The 17,505-nt window shown below is 47.4% G+C and overlaps 1 protein-coding gene across 1 annotated transcript; it reads left to right on the top strand.

The window, feature by feature from the left end:
* The first annotated feature begins 10,522 nt into the window (after positions 1–10,522).
* C11H2orf69 (chromosome 11 C2orf69 homolog) lies at positions 10,523–17,285 on the top strand. Its single transcript, XM_054044180.1, has 2 exons — positions 10,523–10,863; positions 13,535–17,285. The coding sequence occupies exons 1-2, from the start codon at positions 10,570–10,572 to the stop codon at positions 14,366–14,368; spliced, it is 1,128 nt and encodes a 375-aa protein (XP_053900155.1). The 5' UTR covers positions 10,523–10,569; the 3' UTR covers positions 14,369–17,285.
* The last annotated feature ends 220 nt before the right edge of the window (positions 17,286–17,505 follow it).

The raw sequence follows: 17,505 nt of genomic DNA, 5'->3' as shown, positions 1-17,505 counted from the left end.
CCTCCCCAGAAGTGGTGACATCCCCCTCTGCTCCTAGGCAGAGGTGTGGCCAGGCAACTCTGCGAGCTGCCTCCGCCCCGAGTGCCAGCTCCCATTGTCCAGGAACCACGGCCAATGGGAGCTGCGGGGGCAATGCGTTCAGGTAGAGACAGTATGCAGAGCCCCCTGGCTGCGCTTCCGCCTAGGAGCCGAGGGATGTCACCGCTTCCAGGGAGCCACCCTGAGGTAAGCACCACCCAGAGTCCTCACCCCCTCCTGCGCCCTAGCACTGAGCCCTCTCCCACACCCAAACTCCTGCTGCTACTGGGGGAGAGGGCACGGTGGCACGAGACTGCCCCAGCAGCGCTTGGTGCGGCTGACCCAGGGGCTGCCTGAGCTGCTCAGCCAGGCCCCGGGCCAGCCGCACTGGCCGCTGCAGAAGTCCTGGAGGTCCCGGAAAGTCACGAAATCCGCAACTTCCGTGACAAACTCACAGCCTTAATTATAACTGAATACGCGTGGAGTGGCCGCATGTATTATAATACTTAACTTAGTTCCCGCAGCCAGACATCCAAACTCTTCTTCCATAACTCTGCCTACCTCTGTCATGATAGTTTACGCTTGCCTTGATCCTGATTTTGCTTGAAAAACTTAATTCACTCATTAGGAACCAATCCTGCAAACCTTTGATCATGTGAGTAGCCCCACAGACTTCAATGGGGCTAGTCATGCAAGAACTACTCAGGAGTGTGGCGTTTGCAGGATCGACCTAATCACTTTCTCTCTGCATGTCAATCCCCTCTATTATAATATTTTAAAAATCTTCATTCACAAAACTTAAGGAGCTGAAAAAAAACCCAATCCCAAACACACACATCTGGACTACTGTCTCATTCAAAGAATCAGTGCCATTTCACCCCCTGAGAGTTCTATTTGTCTTAGAGTCTAGTTCAAAACTGATTTGGAAACCTCTCACTCCACCTATAGATCAGCCATGATAAAGATGATTCCAGAACAGAGATGCACAGCAATTTCTTCTGTTCTAAGCCTTGAGGTGGAAAGTGCTGCATTATTTTTTGTTTAGGAAATGTCTTAACCTTTTAAACCTTTATCAGAACAGATCTTGCTCCAGCTTTCTATGTGTAATGGCCACAGAGAAAGGACAATATTGTAATCCTACTGTGTCTTTATTTCTTTGAATGAGTGTTGGTAGATAAGCATTTCATAATGTTGCGGTTCAATGAAAAGCCAGGGCCTTAAGATTATTATCCATTGCCACTGTATTTGGAAGAATCCTAAAAGCTAATTCTCTCTTTCCTTTAACTTTCCTCTTCTAGTCAGACATACTGTTTCATGCAAAACCTTAGGCACTGAAGCGCCTGGATGTAGTCCTTGCAAATAAGAGGGAAAAGAGTTGATGTAACAATTCCTAATGACACCTTAGAAATTCACCAGTGTTCCAGTGTATACAGTATTCTGAAGTTATGTAAGTGATCCATAACTGGAAAAACTATGCAATGCAAAAATTCAGTACCAGAAGATTATACAGAATAATAAATAACCAAAATAATAATGTATGCAAATATAACTTCAAATATAAACTGAAATAGAGTTGTAGGATATCTTTATTTAGCTCTGATAAAGCTTGATTAAAGGATGACAGACACACCAATAAACATTCAATCAGCAGAAACTACCTATTTCTAGGCTCCTTTGAGTTTACAGAAGGCAGCCTTCATACACCTAGCCTGTATCTACTTATCAGTCAGATATTATTATCCCTCTGTTCTTACCACTATTGCAAGTCTCATCCTTCTAGACCAGACGTGGGCAAACTACGGCCCACGGGCCACATCCGGCTGCGGGACTATCCTGGCCATCCCCTAAGTTCCTGGCCCCTCCCGTTGGCCCCCTCCCCCGCAGCCATGCCACTACATGGGCCGCGCTCTGGGCCGCCGCTCCCGCTGGGCAGCATAGGGAGTGCAGCTGGCTCTGGCCGGGTGTTGTGGTTGCGAGCGCCTGCTGCTGGTAAGGGGGCGGGGAGCGGGGGGGGTTGGGTAAGGGAGCAGGGAGTCCTGGGGGGCAGTCAGGGAGGAGGGGGCGGTTGGATAGGGTGGAGATTCGGGGGGGGGGCGGTCAGGGGATGGGGAACAGGGAGGGTTGGGAGTGGGAGTCCCAGGGGGCCTGTCAGGGGGCGGGGATGTGGATAGGGGTCAGGAGGACAGTCAGGGAACAGGGAGCAGAGGGAGGTTGGATAAGGGGGTGGGATCCTGGGAGGCAGTTAGGGATGGGGGGGCCCCGGGAGGGGATGAGGAGCAGAGGGCGGTCAGGGGACAAGGAGCAGAGGGCGGTTGGATAGAGGGTGGGAGTCCTGGGGGGGGCTGTCAGGGAGCAGGGGGTTTGGATAGAGGGCGGGGGTCCCGGGAAGGGGCAGTCAAGGGACAAGGAGCAGGGGAGTTGGATGGGTTGCGGGTTCTAAGGGGGGCAGTGAGGGGGTGGGAAGTGGGAGGGGGCGGATAGGGGGTGGGGGCCAGACCAGCCCTCCATACAGTTGCACAACCCTGATGTGGCCCTCGGGCCAAAAAGTTTGCCCACCCCTGTTCTAGACTATCTGTCTATTTCAACGCTTTTCTGTAAAGCCACCAAACAAACAAAACATCTGTAAGCAGATTGCCTTAAAATCTGTGGTCCAGAATTCATAATTACAGAACACAATTACTCTACAGTGTTCAAATTGTTACCAAGTTGCTATGCTGCAGATTTCTAATATAACATATGCATAATATTGATAATCAGCTTGGATTTTCTGTACCTAGATGAATTTGTGTCTTGCTGCAAGAAGATACCTAGTAAGCAGTGTGACATAAACAGGGCTGGCTCTAGGTTTTTTGCCGCCCCAAGCGAAAAAATTTTTGGCTGCCCCCCGTCCCAGCCCTGGGCTCCTCGCCGCACCCCCCTGCTGCCCCAGCCCTGGGCTCCCTCATTCTCCCCCACCATTGCCCCACACACACACCTCCTGCTGCCCCAGCCCTGGGCTCTCTCACCCCCTCCCCCACCTGCACCCTCCTTCCACCGCAGCCCTGGGTCACTGGTAACTCGCTCCCACAGCAGGTCATTCAGCATGAATTTTAGATGTGCACAGAACACAGACAGGATTGGTTCCCATATGTTACAGAACTGCAGTAAAGTGGAACAATTTTCAGCTTGTGTAATTGGAGGATATCTGGATGATAAGACTGTCCTACATAAATGAGGAAAAGTTGAGGTGCCTTTATTATTCTTTTCTTCCACTCTTTCTTTCTATGGGGAATTTGCCAATGCAATATCACTGTCTTCCTTTTAAACAAACAAACAAACAAAAAGGCAATGGCTGTTGAAAATAGCAATTCCAGTTCTAATAACCACTGGGAAGCATTGCTCAATTTTATCCTACTTTTTCTACAGCAAGTTACAGTGGATCAGTATATTTGATTTGGGAGAAATGAAGTAACAGCTGCCCAAACTGAGCTTGAGCACTCCTGAATTTTGAGGTGTTCAAATCTGGAAGGCAGGTGCTGGGGACTGGCGGGGGGGGGAAGGAGGCTGTGGCTCCGCGGGGGAGCACGGCAGCATGTATGCAGCAGTGTGTCTGGCGCTGCACGGAGCCAGACATGCTGGTCTGAGTGGCACGGTAAGGGGGCTGGGAGGTTGGATGGGGTGGAGGTTTGGGGGGGGAGCAGTCAGGGGCAGGGAGAAGGGGGGATTAGATGGGTCAGGGGTTGGGGGGGCAGTCAGGGGACAGGCAGCAGTTGGATAGGCATGGGAGTCCCGGGGATTTGTCAGGGGACAGGTAGGGGGTGAGGTCTTAGGGGGGAAGTTGGGGCGGTCTCAGGAGGGGGCAATTGGGGACAAGGAGAAGGGAGACTTAGATAGGGGATGGGCTCCTGGGGGGCAGTTAGGAGCAGGGGTCCCAGGAGGGGGTGATCAGGGGACAGGGAGCAGGGGGGTTGGACGGGTTGGGGTTTCTGTGGGGGGCAGTCGGAGGGGGTGGATGGTGGCAGGGTGGGACTACCCTCCTTCCCTGTGGAGTGTCCTATTTTTTGAAGGTTAAAATATGGTATCCCTACCCTTCACAGTGCAACTCTCCATTCATAGCAGGCTGCAGCATGAGGTCTCAGCTACCTCACTCCCTCCCCGTCTTTCCTGTTGGTAGTGGCCAAGGGAATGCTGGGAAATGTAGTTCTTTCCTTGCTCCAGGGCTGGCTCTATAGGCAGGGAGGTAACCAAGGAACTACAGCTCCCAGGGCCCCCTGTTGGTTCTCAGCTCCCATGCTGGATCCCTGCCGTCCCTGCAAATGGGCTGCCCCAAGCATGTGCTTGCTTTGCTGGTGCCTAGAGCCACCCCTGGACATAAAGTACTCAAAGTACTTTTTATACAGTCATGATCTCGTCCAAGGAAACTGCCTGCTGTTGTTTGTTTCTACTGGATTCAGGGGGAAATGACTTTGGGTACATTTTTGTGAATAAACAAGATTACACCAAGAATATACCTGACTCCTACCACCAATTTCTCATCCAAAGAGAAACAACCATGAAAGGCCCCAAATTTGGCTAAATGTTTGGGCTAAAGGAATAACAATACTTTGCACTTCTATATTGCCTTCCATTCAAGAACCTCAGAGTGCTTTAAGACCATAAGGGTTTGTCTACATAGAAAAGATTTTTTTTTCAGTATAGATACTTCCACTATAATTAAACTGGTATAATTATTGCAAAAAAATGCATCCTTGCTGCTTTGTTTATGCTGGCTTAATCTACTTCCCTTTAAAATCATTTCACCCACACAGGATGGAATACGTTTTTCAAAATAACTGCTCTGTATTCTAGGTACATATCGAATGGTTCAATGTTCTACTATTAGGCTCAATGCTTTCTGGGATTTTTCCTTACACCTTATTGTGGGATACCTACCATAATCTAACAGAAATCTGGGACTTGTACTCAAACTCAGAAATTCCCATGATTCCTTTCCGGGTACCCCATAGTTCATCTGGTTTTAGCAGAGCAGTACATTTTCAAACTGCTATCAGGCAGAATGGACGAAGCACTGCTGAGCACCACAATCTTGATCATCATTAATAAGAGATAGGCTCCTTCAAACATATTGGCAATCACAGAGGCTGGTGGCTTTGAATGAATTGGATGGCTTGGCAGTTGGCCATGAGCATTACTGCCCAATTAGTGGGACAGAATAGTGCTGCTGAACTCTGATGACGCTAGCAGTGGAAGCAAAGATTCAGGATGCAGAAAGCTACTTTCCTCAAGATCTGTGAGCAACTTACCCTAGCGCTGCAGTAGTGAAACACCTACATGAGAGTTCCCCTCAGCATGGAGCAGCACATGGAAGCTCGCCACGCACAGTAGCAACTGCTCAGTAGCTAGATGCCAGTTTGGTGTTGGTAAATCAACTGTCAAGGCTGTTCTCATTGAGGTGCACTCTTATTGAGAGGCTGCTGCTGCTGCCGCCCCAGATTGTAAAGCTGGACAATGCACAGGTCGTTGTTTTGGATTTGTTAGGGTTCCTGAATTGCATAGGGACCTTTACGGGGACCCACATACCTATTATTTGTCCCCATCGACTGCAGGCTTCAGAGTTCATCATTGAGAAATACCCCTTGCTGTTGATAATACAAAGCCTGGTGACCTCCATGGTAAGTTCACCACTATTAACGTGGGCTGATCTGGAAAGGTCCATGATGCCAGGATCTTTAGAAACTCACCTCTGTTTTATGCAATGAAAAAAATGGAACTTTGGCCCCTAAAACTACTCTGGACATTAATAGTGTTTTTGATTGCTCCTGTTGTTCTGAGAGACCCAGCTTAGTCTCTGCTTCCCTAGTTTATGAAACCTTTCACTGGCCACTTAGAAAGGAGCTGTTTAACTATACTCTGAGTATCTGCAAAATGACAGTGGAGCTTCCTTGGAAGCCTGAGGGAAGGTAGAGATGTCTCATGACAAGCCTGGAAGTTTCTGAGTAATATCTACCTTTTTCATAGGTGTCATGGGTGCCTGCTGTGTTTTGCACAACATCTGAGAGCGAGGGAGAGACCCTCTCCGGTTGGTGAGAGGCAGAGGTTAAGAGACTTTCTAAATGATATGAGCAGCCAAAGAGGGTGCCTTTGCAAAATGCTCCAGCTGTTCAGGTTTGGATAGGCTGAAGAGATCTTGGCTGTCTGAGGGACGGCCTTTCCACCAGGACCTGCAGCAGACAGGTTGATTTCTGGGGGCAAACCGTCCAGCATATAGAGAGGTTTCATGGTGGCCTGCCTGGAAAAAAATACAGTCCAGCTGCTCATAGTAAGTGCATGTGCTGTGAGCATTCTCAGCAGTTTTTTGTCTCTTGTGTGCTTGTAAGTCTGCCAGAGCTCTTTGGCATTGGCACAGCACTGGGCCATGCCCCAGAGTACCCTTTTGCATTTTCTGCACGTGCCATTCATAAATATTTGCATTCCAGCAATTCCTGTTAAGATGGGACAGGACATACCCTCTCCTCTCCATGGCTTCTGGAAAAGAAGTTCAGGACCTCAGAATGGGACCACATAGACGCAGCGTCATGACTGGTATACTGGATTCAGTATATGAATTTGCCAGGAGCCGGAATTGCAAAGGGGTGTGTTTAGGTGTGGGCTAGGGTTTAAACAGGAAAGTGAGCAAGATGACCCTAGAGCATCAGAGTGCACATGGATAACCAAACGTGCTCACCCAGATGTGAGGCAATGCAGTGTGGAATAATAGTGGGAGCAAGGACTTCCTGAAGCAGCACAGCTAATTCAAAATTAGGATGCATCCACCTGAACCTTATAGCATAACTAATTCTGAAAGTTCTGTTGCTTCCAAAGCAGGTTTAATGAAAACAGTATAAAGACACCAGATAAACTGAGAAAAGAACTTTTGTGTATGGATGTAAGGCAGTTTGTGCCAAAGAAACTAAATTACAGTAAAAAAAAAACAAAAAACAAACCTCTCCTGTATACACAAGCCTCAAAATGCATATGGATGGTGCAAATGTACATGGATTGTGCACTCGGGAAGAGACGCAGAATCTACCACCAGTCCAGGCCCCAGAACATCCACACCATGGCCACTACTTCAACCTATGGGCTGAAGTAGCCAACCGTAAGTGATGTGCTCCTTCTGAGAGCATCTAGCCAGTGGATCTACTTGCCCAACTCTCTAAAAGATCCTCTGTGCTATCCTGTCACCACCACCACCCTGCTCAAGCACAGAGAAGCCTCACTAATATGTTATGTTCTATGCCTTCCATGCCCTGGAGGGGAAAATTTGTCTGTAACAGAGTCCTCAGAAGGCCAGGTTGCCTAGTGGTTAGCGCACCCAGTTTCCAGTGCCACACCTCCCAGGAGAAAAGGCCTTCAGTCCAGTTCCTAACCTTTGCATGTGGCTTATCTTCACGTCAGGGTTTTCAACATCCTTACCCTCTCCTTACTAGAGGTGTGTGTGGAAATGAGGCTTGTGCCCCCCCAGCAACAAGAATGGTGAGCAGGGGAGCCCATGCCCTCCCACTCCATGAGGCTCTGACCCAGGATCCTATGAGAAACATAGTCAGGCACTCTGGCATGTCCCCAGAGCTGCCTCCCTGGATCACTTCCTACCATCTCTCCCTACATCTTGCAAGCCCAACATGAGATAGAAAAAGACAAATGAACCTTCAGCCCCAATCGGCGTCAGCAGGCAGTCTTCGTCCTCACAGGGCGGCTTCTTCAGGAGCCCTCAGCATAAATAGGGCCATCTTTCTGCCTCATCTCAGCTGAGTTGCTCCCTTCTAAGCTTCATCTCCATTTGGTGCATGCTCTGCAGGTTTGGATGGCTGGGGCTACCTGAGCTGAGTATTGTCCTTTAACCCTTTTGGGCCAGTGTAGGGTTTGGCCATCCCATTACATTGTCCCCTATTAATTTAATAAATTTCAAAATGTTTTGGGCTAGGCGGAGGCTCCTAATGGCCACACATTGTCAACACCAGCCCCCTCTCCTATCAGCCAGACAGACAGGAAGCAAACCTCCAACAATCAAATTAACCCAATACCATGATTTTTCCAACAGTGGAGAGGCAGAAGCAGACATTCCCCACTTCTGCCTCCTTGTGGTTGGACAAACTGGGCGACTTTCAGGATTTCCATGCAGTCTGTGAAATAGTGATTTACACAGGGGCTGCTTACCCGTAACATAGCAGCTCAACAAGGTATTATTTTAACTCAATACTATCACTCTCCATGACATGGATTTTTCAACATGTGGCCATGACATCACATTGAGACATGCAACAATTTTTGCATAGTGCTGTGATGTCATGGCTTGACCTAATGCTCATTTCACTTGGCACTGCAACACTGCATCACAATGAAGCATTGTGACATCATACTATGTTAACGTGACATCTGCTATCCTAACCCAGCATTGTGTTGTGATGCCATGCTGCTTGAACGCAGTCCTCTGCAGGGGCGGCAAGTTGTATGGGCCCGTGCTCCACCAATATGAAAGCACAGGTGCCCGGCTCCACCAAAGTTAGGGGCCAGGTCTCTCTCCAGGCCCCGCCTGCCTCCCCGAGCAATTCAAAAGGGCCCAGGGCCCCTGCCACCAGCAGCGCCATGGGGCTAAGGCAGCTTCCTGGCCACGCGCTCCTGGAAGCGGCCAGCACGCCCCTGCGGGGGAGGTCTCACCGCGCACTGCACCCACCCTGAGCGCCAACTCTGCCAACTGCGGTAGGGTTACCATTCGTCCGGATTTACCCGGACATGTCCTCCTTTTGTGTGCTAAAAATAGCGTCCGGGGGGAATTTGTAAAGCACTCACAATGTCTGGGATTTCCCCCTCCCCCGGCAGAGCGAGCGGCTGGGAGGGCTGCAGGAAAGTCCCGGGCTGGACTCCGGAGCAGCTTCCTCCTCCCACCCCCCCCTCCCTGCATTCTGAGCCGGCCGGCAGCTCCTCCTCCTGCAGCCCGCTCCGGCAACCCTGTGCAGGGCCAGGGACCGGGTTTTGTGTTGTGCAGGGGAGCTCAGCCATGTGTCCAGCTGGCACAGAGCCCAACACCCTGTTCTGAGCAGCAGGGTAAGGGGGGGCAGGAGAAGGGACAGGGAGGTTCTGGAGGGGGCAGTCAAGAAACGGGGGGGGCTTTTGGAGGGGAGTGGAGAAAGTTTTGGGCAGTCAGGGTACAGGTAGGGGGTAGGGTCCTGGGGGGCAGTTGGGGGGGGGGTCTTAGGAGGGGGCAGTTAGGGGACAAGGAACAGGGAGTCTTAGGTAGGGGGTGGGGTTCTGGAGGGCAGTTAGCAGCAGGGGTCCCAGGAGGGGGCAGTCAGGGGACAAGGAGCGGGGGGTAGGGGGCTGGGAGTTCTGGGGGGGAGCTGTCAGGGGGCAGGAGTGGGGAGAGGGATCGGAGCAGTCAGGGGACAGGGAGCAGAGGGGTTTAGATGGGTTGGGAGTTCTGGGGGGGGCTGTCAGGGGGTGGGGAGTGGTTGGATGGGGCGTGGGAGTCCCAGGGGTCTGTCTGGGGGTGGGGGTGTGGATAAGGGTTGGGGCAGTCAGGGGACAAGAGGCAGGGAGGCTTAGATAGGGAGTGGAGTCCCGGGGGGCAGTTAGGGGCAGGGGTCCCAGGAGGGGGCAGTCAGGGGACAAGGAACGGGGGGAGGGTTGGGGGTTCTGGGGGGGCGGGAAGTGGGAGGGGCAGGGGCGGGGCTAGGGCGGGGCTCCTCCCGTCCTCTTTTTTGCTTGTTGAAATATGGTAACCCTAAACTGCGGCCAATGGGAGCTGCGGGGGCAGTACCTGCAGGCAATAGTGTGCAGAGACCCCTCCAGCCCCCTGCCTAGGAGCGGCTGTCAGAGGGGGTGCAGGTTGCTTTCGGGAGCCATCCAAGGAAAGCAATGCATCTCTCACCCTGTCCCACACCCAAACTCCCTCCCAGAGCAAATCCCTCACCCCTGCCACTGCCACAGCCCCACCCCCCTGCACCCAAACTCCCTCCCAGAGTCCAACCCCTATATCCCAATCCTCTGCCCCAGACCAGAGCTAGAAACCAAACTCCCTCCCAGAGCCCCACCCCTCACCCCTCCCACTCCCACCCAGAGCCTTAGGCGGGTGGACGGGTGGCGGGACTTGGGGCAGCGGGGCCAGGCAGGCCGGGCATCCTCTGGGCCTGGCTGCCTCCCATTCCCCACTCCTGCGCGGACTGCAGGGTCAGCAACGGGCAGTTATCACCCACTGCGCTTTTACTTGTCCTGCCGCATCCCTTTGGAAGGAGCCGTTATGCCCGTTGCAAAAAGTCTAGGGCACGAACAGGACCTGTGCGCATGCGTATCGCCATCATCCCTTTCCCGTTGGTCTTTCCCCTGTTCCATTCCCAAGAAGACGCGGGAAGCGAAACCGCCAATAGGGGGAGAGCTCCCACAGACCACGCCCCGAAATCTCTCTCTGCGGATAGGACCTACCCCCTCCGTTCCGGCGGTGCCACGCCTCGGCTCGCGCATGCGCTGTAGGTCGGCGGCAGGTGTGGCCTGGTGCTGCGGCCGCCGCGCGAGGCCCAGCGCGGGCGGGCGGCTCCTATGAGCAGGCGCGGGCGCTGCTCGCCCGCCGCCACCTCGGTGCTGAGGGGCCTGGTCGGCTCGGCCTTCCTGTGCCTGGCCAGGGCCATGAGCCTGTGCCGAGCCCCGCCGACCTGCGGGGCGGGGCCCTCGGGCGGCGGCTCCTCCTCCGCCCGCCCGAGTCCCCCGTGGCTGCGGCTGCCGCAGGTGCCGGGCGCCGACCCCGGCAGAACCAACGACCTGTTGCTGCTGCTGCCGCCGGAGCAGCCGCCGCCGCCTCGGCATCATGTCGTCTATTTCCCGGGGGACGTGCAGGTACCGACCGGGCGGCCGGATGGGCCGGGGAGCCCCGCGTAGAGCCAGGCCGGCGCGGGGGCCGAGCAGACCGAGCCACTGCCCCGGGCTGTTCCCTTCCCCAGCGCGAACTCCTGGGGGCGGGGACCCCCCTCACAGGGGCCGGGGGCAGCCCTGGCGTGTCCCCCCCCCCAGGGGCCCTACGCGGGCGGGGGTGTAGAGCCGCTGCCCCGCCCGGGTTCCCCCGGGACTAAGTCAGGCTGAACCTGCTCCTGCGAGGAGAGGAGAGTTTTGTTCTGTTACATTGGGGCATTTTCAGACTCGCTTAGCGCGCTGCTCCCGGAGCGCCTGTCAGTGTCCATTAGAAACGGTTAATACCCGCATCGGGGGTTAATCCAATGGAGGGAGCTAAAGGCGTGCTGTGCAGTGGTACACTGGGAATGGTGCTGCTGGTTGGGCGGGGATGGGGTCCCTAGCCTCTGATTGCCAGCAGCTGGGGATGGGTCACTTGGTGATTACCTGTTCTGTTCATTCCCTCTGGGGCACCTGGTATTGGCCACTGTCGGAAGACAGGATACTGGGCTAGATGGACCTTTGGTCTGATCCAGTATGGCTGTTCTTATGGCAAGTATTATAAAAATGCTGCTATAGATAAATACAGTCCTGTCCACTAGTGTGGAATATTAGTGTGATTATCTTATATAGTATGCATTGCAACTCAATGTTAAATATATTGTGTGCTTGGATCTACTGGGAGCGACTTACATTTGGATACAGTGAGAGTTTTTACAGTTAAGTAGAGTGAAAGTTGATGCTTTATTTGTTTCAGCTCTCTGTAGTGTGTGCACTGCAGTTCTGGTTAGAGTGAACAGCTCCGTATTGTACAATTGAATTGTTTTATTAGGGTGAAAATTGATTTCACTAAGATGATGTGTGCATGTGTATGACAATTATTTTAAAAATCTAATAAAACAATATTGGTGTGAAATCGAGTGATCAAAAGTTAAGATTGCTCTAGAATGTTAGCAATTTACCCAAACATTATCATCAGTAATATAATAAATCTAACGAGAAACAGGACATGGTAAATCTCAAACTATGGAGCAGCATTAGCTCCTGTCGTCTTCTGGCTCTTGAGTGCGCTTGGTTTCTCAGCTCTAAGGTTCAGTTAATGGGGGAAGGAGGACATGGATCAGCATTCATGTCGTGCTCCCTGTCAGTGCCTGGACAAGCTAAAGATCCAACGAGCAGACCAAATTCAGTGATGCACTCTGGTCACGTGCCACCTGAGGCACGTTGCACATACACTAAGAAGAAGTTAACTGTCTCTTTTTCTGACAGTTACTCCCCATGCATTAATGCATTATAACATGTTAAGTCTAGCTATTTAGATTTGGAAGCTAATAAGCTAAACAAGTGAAGTTTATAAACTGCTTGAACCAGGGCTAGTAGGCTTGTTCTTTCACAGAAACTCTTACCTAAAACCAGTAATTAATGTTTCTTGGCCTGAAAGTTCTTGACACTGGCATCAATAATCGAGATGTTCAGTTACAATAACTTATTGTGACTTCTGTAGTTACTTATTGTGGCAGTTGGGAGCATTTGAGTGGTTTACAGTCACTAACAAATTCATACTTGCAACATATTTCTGAGGTAGTGAAGTATTATTTATTGCAAAGATGGGGAACTGAGACTCAAGAGATTGAGGCCCTGATCTTGCAAAGGCTTACCCATGTGTTTAGCTTTGTTTCTGAGTAGTCCTATTGACTTCAATATTTCTGTGGTGAAGAAAGCAGAAGAGTAACTTTTTGTTAAGGGGAAAAAAAACCTTTTCCTCCTTCATAAACAGAATGAAGCAAAAAAAAAAAAAAAAAAACCCTGCACAAACACAATTTTATCTTGCTTTTTAAGGTTTGTGACTGTGCAAAGAAGCATGGACTTTGTCCTCTGTAAACTAGGTCTGGGTTGTCAAGAGTTGTCTCATTTCTCTTGCATTATCTTTCATGAAAAGCTAATCAGTTCTAGTCCATTAATAGAAATAGGACTGTGGAAGACCACCCATAGTTCTGGGAGTTGTTGTTTGTACTGTTAGCAAGGTGGCTATAAGTGGAATGCATTAACCTTTCTTAAAAATAAATGAGATCGATGATGTCTTTGATTAGTTTCCTGTGCATTTTTTATCCTTAAAGTGATGTTAAAATAGTTTTACATTTTAAATTTTAAGGCCAAACAATAATGGTGAATTAGTATTTTTGTGAGGCTGAATATAATTGAATGTAATCTGTAGTCTACAGAATCTTAGCCTTTTGAAGTGGGAATTCACCAGAACACAATAAAAATCAACACTTGGAGACTTAATGCTGTATTTGGGTAATATTTTTGCTATAATGTGTGTGCAGTGAGCAACATCTTTTCTTTAAGACTTGTTTAAGTTTACATATTTTACTTATCAGAAAGAAAACATGTGCTTCCCATTTTGGAGATTAACCTCATCCTGTGATCCTGGGTGTTGAATGTCTCAGACATACTTTCCCAAAGACAATCATGTATCCCTCTCTAGCAGCCAACCATAGCCCTTTCCATAAGTACTTGTGCTAGAGAGTCTGAAACAAACCGAGAGTTAAACCTTTGCTCACCAGAAACACTGCATTCTTACAGCATAGTAATGTATTGTCTGTCTCGTTTCTTTCAGAACTATCGTGACGTTATGGCCTGCCATCCAGAAAACTTTCAATGGGAGTGCTGGAGTTTAGAAAACATTGCTACTATACTCGCTCGCCGATTCCCTAATAGTTATGTTTGGGTTGTAAAATGTTCCCGTATGCATCTGCACAAATTCAGCTGCTATGATAATTTTGTGGCAAGTAATTTGTTTGGAGCACCAGAACACAGCAGTGACTTTGCAGCTTTCACACACCTTCATGCGTTGCTAGTTAATGCATTCAGTATCACCCAGAACATTTTGCTGTCTCAAAAGAGTATGTATAATTTCAACAAGGATGAAACGATAGCTGTTTGTAAATCAAAATCTGTTCCTACTACAAATGGCTGTCCAGCATCAGAGAGAGAGAGAAATTGGGAATATTCTGATAATTCTGCTATGAGTTTTGGCACACCATCTGTTATAGGTGAAGCATCATTTACTTTGATTGGCTTCAGTAAAGGTTGTGTGGTTTTGAACCAGCTGCTTTATGAGTTAAAAGAAGCGAAAAAGGACAAGAACACAGATGCCTTTATAAAAAATATAAGAGCATTTTACTGGCTGGATGGTGGTCACTCTGGAGGAAGCAATACTTGGGTTACTGACCCTGAAGTGTTGAAAGAATTTGCAGAGACAGGGATTGCAGTTCATGCTCATGTTACACCTTACCAAGTGTTTGATACAATGAGGTCATGGATTGGGAAGGAGCACAAGAAATTTGTGCAGATTCTTGAAGAATTTGGTGTGCAAGTAAAGAAACTGCTTCATTTTGCAGATGAAGTCCCTTCCTTAGATAACCACTTCAGAGTTCATGAAGTATTTTGATATTTTGAATACACATCTGTGTACTGTATTCTTTGCAAAAGCACTTTTGACATTATAAGTCTTGTAATGTTGACTTACAATTTGTTTTGCGCTGACGGTCTCTAAAGAAGAGTACTAAATCCATTATAACGTGTTAATCTGTATATATATAAATTCATGTGGTTTAAGAAGGGGCTTGGCGAAAGAGCCTAGATGCTTGTGCTGATATTCCTATAGCAAGAGAGATCGTATGACTCTTGGAAAAAAGTAACAACTGTCCATATATAGATGTATTTTTTAACGTAACAGATGGACATTTTTGTGTAAAACGTTTGTATTTAATCTGAAACTGATTTCTGTGGCCAAAATTTTCAACTCTGCTGCCTGAAGTTAGGCTCCTAAGTCATATATTGCTGTCAGTAGGAGTTGTAGGTGCTCAGTACCTCAATGTCAGGCCACTTTTATTGGGAAACCTAATTTTGACCTCTCCCAGTAGAAAACAGCAATCTTTAAGCTTTGCGTAAAGGCAAAAATGATAGTTGGAACAGTCTTGGTTATATACTTCAATGCAAATTGTACTATCTGGATAGTTTAAATCTGCTAGTTCTGTAACTTTTCCTAAATGAAGCAAAAGTACAAATGACATTTACTTTTGGAATAATGGTGCCAATCTATTCTTCCTAATAGCCACAGAAAGGGCAGGGTGCTTATGAAAGTTCCATTAACTAATTGCTAACCATCTGCCATCACGTAGCTTTTCATTTGGAGACTAGAGAATATTAAACATGTAGGTATAATTTTTAAAATGACCAAGAATGCTCTTTAGTGTTTAGTTTACTACTGTTTCAACATTCCCTATTCGTATTGAGGCTTGACTAACTTATACAACTCGTATGCTTTGATTATAACAGTTACCTGTGAGGTGTGTCAATCCATTTGTATCTGAAACTGTTGGGCCCTTTTTGAAATCTGTAACAAATTGCTGTTCATCTAAATCAAGCCATGAGATATTGTATGCTGGTATATATTGCAAGTTATATGGTAAATTCTAGAACCTGTTCTTAATTTCACAAGAATTTTGAAAGATCAGTTTGTAGAACCATGATCGTTTGTTAGTATATTGCACACACAAAAAAGCTATACAGCTTTATTTTCAGAAGCATAATTTTCTATGCAATTTTTTTCTGACCAAAGTGCAAAACTAGATAAGTACAAAGGATGCTGTCAGCTAGTTTAGGCACAAAAGTTGAATGTATTTCAAAACCACTACAAGATGGGTGAGGGATAGAATCTGTTGCCTTACAAGTCTTTTTCATATTTATCCAGGTGATAAATGAATCTTGGCTTGGGAAATCTTAACCCTAAAGATAGCCACAGCTGTTGAACCAATAGTTGTTTGAAAAAATATTTTTGTCTAGAAGTGTGTAAAACAATTGTTACAGCAACCCTTTGTTGTGAAGATGGAACTACCAAAAGTTAGTGTCTGTCTACTTTGAAAAGAGAATGTACAAATTGCACCATACTCAACTCGTTCCTTACTCGGGGTTATATCTGCTTGCTGAGTGCCAGTTTTTAATTTTTCCTCGTTTTAGCTCTACAATGCTGAAAGAGGGAGCTGGCTTCTTTTTTCCTCATGCATCATCTCACAATTGTTTAATTCCACTCAGCTACCCCTGTGCAAGAACACTGGAGGTTAAATAGATGTCAAACATAATTTGGCATGGACATATCTTTCTGATGGTGGTGTGCAAGAATGAAAAATCCAAGCTAGACTCGAGAGAAATGTTTTTTACTTGTCAACTTAGCACAGTTGATAGGGAAGCATGTGAAAAACATTGCACACTAAATATCATGTTTTACAGAGCCATTTTTCAGAGTAAAACTACCTGTTAAGGTTAAATCAACTTAGATGGGCTTAAATGTTTGCTCATGAGTGAACAAAAAAAATTAGTCTATTCAGTAATTCTACATTAAAGTGCTTTAACCAATGGAGAAAATTACTCTATAATATGTAAAATGAATTCATAATCACTAAACTTTCCACAAAGATGTGGTATCCAGCTTCTGCTGCTATTCAAGTTTCATTGGAAGCTTTAGCCAACACTACCCATTGACTATCTTTTCAATAACCTTTCTTTATATACACATTCCGAAAGAGAGGATTACCCCTGGTAGCACTCTTAACTACACATGAAATGGGAATCAGGGTTTTTCTATTTGAAATATATGCTTTAAAGACAACAAAGCACACATTTTGTAGACTGTTTAATAAAAATCTAATTGAGAGGTCTTAAGCAAATCATCCACGCTTAGACTGAAAAATACATCTTATGCCCCTTACTGGTGGGGGTGTGTTTGGGTGTGTGTAATGAAAAATCTTTTCCAAAGTTATGCAGATATTAATCTTGGTACACAAAGAAGAGAGAATTGTCTATTCTGTAATAGGCACATTTCAAAACAATATTCTGTCCTAGCCAAAGTGGAAAGTTTCACTTTTAAGAGGCTATTACAAACCTCCGAGAAGAGCTATTTATACTGGTTGGCAGTGCCCTCAAGGTGTCTGGATGGTTGTCCTAAGGAAATCTGAATCATCAGTACAACAGAAGTGGCTTATGATAGCCAGTATATTTGATCATATTACAGTTTCCATTTTACTTTAAAGATAAATGTTCTTCTAAAATGTGTTTCCATCTTTAAGAGTGGTTCTTGTTCTAAGATTTGCTATTTGTCCCTGTTTTTTAATTTGAAATATTTTGGCTGTTTTTTTCCACTTTTAGCCAGTTGCAGTGGTCTATTGGACGGTGCCTCTGTCATTCATTTCAGTGCATGCTAAAAATTTGTGCAGACAATGTGGAAAGTAATTAAATGTTTTTATGGGGGAAAACCACCTCAGTGTGAATGTAAAACTAACTGTATTAAACAAGGAATCTGCAGTTAACTGGTGTGAGGTATACTTTATTGTGGATTTGTATTCATGTACTCCTTGTATTGAATGTTGTCAAAGTGGCTTACTTAAGAAAGACGTAAGGTGGTCTGCTGTTTGTCCTGAGGGACAGTAAAATATTTCTCCTAACAGTCTATAGTAAAATGTCCTTTAGAACAAGATTCAGCTCCGTGAAACTGTCAAGGTTCCTCATTTAGTGAGGAAGTGTATATAC

The sequence above is a fragment of the Malaclemys terrapin genome, chromosome 11, assembly GCF_027887155.1.
Source record: "Malaclemys terrapin pileata isolate rMalTer1 chromosome 11, rMalTer1.hap1, whole genome shotgun sequence".
Lineage (NCBI taxonomy): Eukaryota > Metazoa > Chordata > Testudines > Emydidae > Malaclemys > Malaclemys terrapin.
The sequence above is the reverse complement of the archived record's forward strand: the minus strand, read 5'-3'. Positions and strand labels throughout refer to the sequence as shown.

What these genes read in the sequence shown, in the direction of transcription:
- C11H2orf69 (XM_054044180.1), top strand. Translation starts at nt 10,570, where the DNA reads ATGAGCAGGCGCGGGCGCTGCTCGCCCGCCGCCACCTCGGTGCTGAGG. An exon ending in ATTTCCCGGGGGACGTGCAG is followed by an intron (nt 10,864 to 13,534) that starts GTACCGACCGGG and finishes CGTTTCTTTCAG; the next exon opens with AACTATCGTGACGTTATGGC.